Source organism: Branchiostoma belcheri, unplaced genomic scaffold, assembly GCF_001625305.1.
Source record: "Branchiostoma belcheri isolate BF01 breed outbred unplaced genomic scaffold, Haploidv18h27 scaffold8, whole genome shotgun sequence".
Lineage (NCBI taxonomy): Eukaryota > Metazoa > Chordata > Leptocardii > Amphioxiformes > Branchiostomatidae > Branchiostoma > Branchiostoma belcheri.
Window position 1 is genome coordinate 2,933,004 of NW_017804464.1, and position 6,356 is coordinate 2,939,359.

Consider the following 6,356-nt stretch of genomic DNA (forward strand, 5'->3'; position numbering starts at 1 on the left):
AACATAACAGGAAATGTTGCTGTGAGTGACTTAATTTAGTATTTTGTACAAATGTTCATCACAAAGGCCGGTGTGCAACTGCACTGCTCCAGTTACGTCATAATTACGTCAGACACAGGTAAATGTAACCCTGCAGTTTGGAGACAAATCGCCAGAGGCCACTGCTACACGGTCTATCGGCCAGGTTTCGTCATGACGTTTCGCCGACGTCAGGACGTTTTGCAGTCAAGGGAACGACTATTTCATACTCGAAGTACCCGAACACTACATTAATTCTAACAATAGCGATAATCATAACAACAAAATTTCAGCTATAAAACATGCGAAAGCAAACCATAACAGGAAACCGCAATTTCGGCGGCGTTTTCGGGAATGTTGCTGCGAAGTGTATGGCTGAGTCAGCTGATACAGGCTACTAGTATCACTTCATTTTAGATGATCTCGCGGCCAAGCCTGCGCAAGGCTATCAGCCCCCTTTGAGTGCCCCACGGTCAGTTAACCATGTCTACGCAGTATAAGGTACAAGGAGCGGCTCACAGTGGAAGAGAACTTCCTACCGAGACGAAAAGTCTACTCTACTCTACTCTTAACATTCGATCCTTCTGAATCGCCGCAAAGTCAGGCTGTTCCAGGCTACGAGATCCTTCTGAAAAGCCGCAAGGTCAAGCCTGTTCCTGGTGCTGACCTTGGTGCTGATCAAGAGAAACCCTACAGAGGAGTGTGATAAATCGCTAGAGGTCGCTGCTGCATGGTCTAGCACAAAAATGTGTTGGCCTCCAGTACGTCAGTTTGGATTCATACGCAGATCGTATTTTCTACCACTGTACTGTTGTAATTCGCTGTGATTATATATGTTTTCACCCCAATTTATGGTTGTCCCTTATTCTTGTCTGCTCTGTTAACTCGGTGTACGGAGGGTCGGCGGTCTTCAAATCCCGCTAAATACCCCCAAAACACGACCAATTCTACCGTGTCGCGCACCAAACACAACCGAGCCGCCGTGTTTGTTTACATGTTCGGTGATGTTGAATAGTAAATGTAGCGTCTCTTTCGTAGCAACATTCCCGAAAACGCCGCCGAAATTGCGGTTTCCTGCTATGGTTTGCCGTCCCATGTTTTTAGCTGAAATTTTATTGTTATGATTATAGCTATTGTTAGAGTTAATTAGTGTTAGAGTATGAAAGAGTCGTTTCCATGACTGCAAAACGTCCTGACGTCGGCGAAACGTCAGGACGACACCTGGCCGATGGACGGTGTAGCAGTGGCCTCTGGCGATTTGTCTCCAAACTGCACGGTCACTTTTACCTGTGCGCGACGTAACTATGACGGACGTACTGTAGTAGTGCAGTTGCACACTGCCTTCCCTTTGTGATGAACCTTTGTACAAAATACTAAGTTAAGTCACTCACAGCAACATTTCCTGTTATGTTTTACCGTCCCATGTTTTTAGCCGTTGTTTTGGTTATCGCTATGGTTAGAATTGAAGTTATGTTTAGGGGTAGAGTTGGAAATATGCGTCCCATTCACTGCAAAGCGCTCTGACGTCGGTGAAACGTATTGACAGTATCCGACAGATGTACCGTGTAGCAGGGACCTCTGGCAATTTGTGAAGTGCAACAACAGTCTACTGTGTGCGAGTCGTGTGCAGAACTCTCTTGATTGAAAATGTACGCATAGGCAAGGGACACGTTTCAATTCTTCGTTCGTTCAATCATTCATTCGTTTCTTTCCGTTTACTGCATTCACAATATAAGATTTTGTTGACCGAACCAGACACCAATCTCCCGTCGTCTGCGCGAATATATACGTTTTCATCCCGGTTTATGGTTGATCATGGTTGTCCCTTTATATGCTTGTCTGCTCTGGGTGCACGGAAGGTTGGTGGTCTTCAAATCCCGCTAAATACTCCAGAACACGACCGATCTGCCGTACTGACATTAATTACAACCGGGCCGCCATGTTTGTTTACATGTTACTCTAGTCTAGAGAAGTTTCAACGGAGTCTCACATAGGGGATGATTGCGTACTGCACCTCTTCGTACTTATGTCGTAGGACGATCAAGATCTCGTGTATTGTCCAAAAGAAAATTAAATTCATAAGAATCGGAACAATATAAACTTACGAACAAGAAGAGGGGTGTGCAAGGGGTGATTTTTAGCGAAATATTCCACTATACCGGGATTCGGTAAGTCTTTATTTTAGCCCCTGATGTCGAAACCTGGGAACGAGTCACTAACACATGTGGTTGCTTGATTGCGTAATGCTACAAACCATAACAGCCTTGTACAGGTTTGGCCATGGTCTTGTAGCCATTCAAAATGAATTGATAGCCTGGAACATGCCTGGCCCGGGACATTCAAAGGGGGTTGATAGCCTTGTACAGGCTTGGTCGTGAGGCCATCTAATACGAATTGAATGCCTGTAACAGCTGATGACTGTGTAGCTATTATCCAATCTCAGTGGATTTATAATCCTAATTTTAAATTGACGAGTTTTAACTTATAACTGACTATCGTCACATCAGCGTGTATTTCCTGGCGATATTTGCCCGGTATGACTATTGAGACATAAGTTAGGAAGGATACATTATCGTTGAACTTGAACTGTATACATTTGCATGAATTGACGTACGGTCAACCTCGAACTTGATGTTCACCCGTACATAAATGAATAAATTGATCCAGGCGAGCATCCTACACTACTAATGTCTGAGTCATATTTCAGTTGACGAAGCTGTATAAACGTGTAATTGTGCGCTTTCGTAGAGTTCTTAGCTTCATCTTCATATTTCAATGTGAAGTCTTGACCAAAGATAACTGTTATCAATATTGGATGCCTTTAAAAATCATATAAGTCGATACTCGTATAAGTCCACCGTTTAAACTTTGATTGGATTGGAACAAGGACATTAACGCTAAATATAATGTCCTTGATTTGAATGAGTGTCTTGTGTGCATAACCAGAGAAACAAGAGACAATTAGAAATAATTCATCGTATACTTATGTGCATTTCTCTTAAATTTGGCTCGTGTCATATATCTGCGACGTCTCCCATCCTAGCGGACTAGTTTGCTTGTTTATGTCTCTAGTACGAACATTCTGTAAGTAAATACGCCTAGAACTGCTAAACAAGGTGTGTCTAATGACCCATCGTGGCTCACAATGTACACCGCCCGACCCGTACTGTTGTTTTATTCTCTATTTCATGTCGTATTAGTTACGCTCCGGGCCCTTCAGTTGTCTCGCCACACGAGCGCCGCTGACACAGTTTTTTCAGACGACATGTCATCGAGACGAGATACTCAATGCTAAACATATATAAAACCATTCAGAACGTGCAACACCAAAACGACCCAACGACGGCCGGACCGGCCACTGTTCTACAGTCTCTTCCCGCCAAAACAATGGCATCAGATTGAGTTGCTGTTGACTTTGCCTCTCCTGAAGAGCTCTCGTTGGGTTCTTCGGTATCTTGTGTATGCATATTCCAATACATAGGTGCCCAGCAGTCGGAGAGCTAGAAATACAACTTCGCGTTGCTTGTATATCCCCCATAAAAGCCCTTCGGCACTGAACCTTGCCTGACGCTCTGAAAACGGACGAACTTTATTTTGTCTAAGAAACAGAGCCGCAATGGCTGACGAAAAGGCGGTAAACGGGCGAACAGAGGATGAAGACAAAGTTACAGAACAGTTGGAGAGGATGAGAGCCACTGGTAGCGGGCTCAGGAGGCAGACGTCTGAGTCAGACATGGGGAAAAGGGAGCCAAAGTTGTGCCGCCTGGGACCGCCGTCTTGCCCAACTACTTTGTAGCGATCAGGGTGACAAGTGAGGAAATCCGCCGAGGCGTACGGGCGATACAAGAGGCTGTCTGGCGCACGAACCCAACCTGGAGCCCGCCATCATCCCACTGTCCAACCTTCACGTCACGCTGTTGATGTTACACCTGCGTGAGGGACAGGTACAAGCCGCTAGGGAGGCGCTGAGACTAGCCAAGACTCGCATCACCCCGCAACTCCTGCAACCCGTACAGAAACCCGGAGAGAAAGCCACCACGTCACCGACCACGAAAGAAGCCGGTCGGTTCCTTCTCCAGTTCAACAAGGTGGCTATTCCCTTTGAGGGCCTGGGCACGTTCGCCGACACCACGGTGTTTGCGAAGGTCGCGGAAGGCGGTCACCTGGCCACGCTCAGGCAGATAGCCGAGACCGTGCGCGCCTGCTTCGCGGAGAAGAGCCTCTACCCGACCGACGACAACAGCTTCCTACCCCACCTGACCCTCATGAAGATCACGGACAACAACCAAGGGAAGCTGAAGAGTAAGGGTATCCAGAGGATCTCTCCATCACTGTACGAAGGGCTACGGGAGCGGGGGTTAGGGAGTCAGTCCGTGGAAGGATTCCAGCTCTGCTCCTTGAGAAAGAAAAGACAAGCGGACGGTTACTTCCACGTGGAGGAACAGGTCAAGTTCGGGCCAGGAGGATAAGGGACCTTTTGTTCTAGTTTTGGAATCCACTGTGTTTTTTGTTAAATTTACATGGATTACAGGTGTATCGTTACGTATGTATATATACGTCTTCCATAAAAAAATGCGAGAAAACTTGAAATTTGTAATAATCGCTGATACGTTCACAAGAAAAGCTTAGTTCTAGATGTAGGGTTACAATGCTAACTGAGATTACCAAGTCGTATGATGTACATTTATAATTTACTGCGTGCCAAGTTGTGAATGATGCATATTACCATTTGTGTATACCGTTTTATCAATACAAAATGTACAAAAGTTTATACATGATGACAATAAAAAGTACACGAGTTTGTAACCTTCCTTTTTGGCGACGCCTCAGGGGCGGAGGCATTTTTACTAGTATATTACGATCAAGCTGAAAATAATTTAGAAAATTTTACGAATGCATTCCCTGGGGAATTGGTTTTGAGGTAGCCTCCGGCCATGTGGTCTTTGGACCGAGAAGGAAAGGCTTATGTTACCATGCATGCAAATAGTACGTTTTTGGGCAAACTGTGGCTTTTTGCACACAGAGTATTAATTGTCTTTCTTGATATTTCAAATATGTTATCTTCTGTCAAGAAAGAACAAATTTTGTTGCTCATAAGAAAGAATAAGGAGCAGCATATTCAAGCTTATAATGCTTCAAATATGTTTTTACTTTCAACTATATGATGCTGGTCGTTTTTTAAAATAACTTTACTGTGTGATACATGTAATAGTAGTGTTTTGTGTAAGGGATTTTATTCACTTGTGTGTTTTTATCATGTATGTTTGTGTCAGTCTTACTTATTTTTTATTTTTTAATTTTTTTTTGCTTTCACGATGCTGTTGCATTCAATGCTTCTTTTTCAATTTTCTTGCATAATTTTCCTGCTGCTGTCGGTATCTCAGCTTGGACGTGGCGGAAGTTAACCTGTGAATATAAAGAGATAAAAGAGCATAAATGAATACATCATACTTTGGCCAGCTATGATTAACTTAAATTGACAAGATTTGGGGTCAAACAAAATCAAATCAAGAAGTCATAGATGGCTTCTCTATCAGGTCCATTTGTAGATATCTTTTGAAGGTTGGAAGGGACTGACAATTTTGTTGTAAATGATTTAAACTATTNATTACTGTAGTTCCATAAGTCTTTGCTGAAAATGTATGAATTTTGTTATGAATTATGCTCCTGTCGTCTTTTTTTTTTCATTTCGTCACGTACGTTTCCACGATAGGGAAAACATAGCCCCTCCATTGATAAAGCATCACTCCAAATACTAATACATGTACTGATGTAGTACGGCCTAGTTTTGGCTGCACACTACTCCTTTCACGAGCGACGTCTAGCGTTCAAATGAAAAATCGCAGATGAATGCTTACGGTCGTGTGGTTTACCTGATTATTCTGTTCATGATTGTCCTGATTTGCCCACCTCATCATATTCTGCTTGGGGTAAAGAATAGCATTCAAAATTATGAGGTACATATGTAACTCGCCCAAAGGACTGTGACCATCATCATGTATTCGTCTCCAAACATGACTGATAAACCTGATGTATCGTTCTTTACGTTAGATTTACGCAGAGCTTAGACGTAAACAACAACATACTATCGCCGGTACTGAAGAAGCAGTCGCATCGTTCGTTGAAAAGGTTTTAAAAAGACTCGAAAAAGAAACCGGGAAATGAGCTAGCTGTCAATGTGACAGGTAAACCCCACAGTTTTGAAACACCTTCAAAGGTCCCGCGGTATTGGTTTCTATTTGCACTTCACAACAAAGCTCTGATTGGCTCAAAGATGCGTTTGCTATGGCAACCTTCAAGACGACGCATTCTATTGGTCGATGTGTATGACGTCAAAA

At 43.6% G+C, this 6,356-nt stretch overlaps 1 protein-coding gene across 1 annotated transcript; it reads left to right on the forward strand.

Moving 5' to 3' along the window:
• Positions 1-3,747: 3,747 nt before the first annotated feature.
• Positions 3,748-4,809, forward strand: LOC109486234 (A-kinase anchor protein 7-like; the record flags this gene model as incomplete). Its single annotated transcript, XM_019789963.1, is given in 2 exon segments — positions 3,748-3,868; positions 3,871-4,809. Coding segments are annotated over 2 exon segments (738 nt in total), but the record flags the coding sequence as incomplete, so codon positions are not given.
• Positions 4,810-6,356: the final 1,547 nt, after the last annotated feature.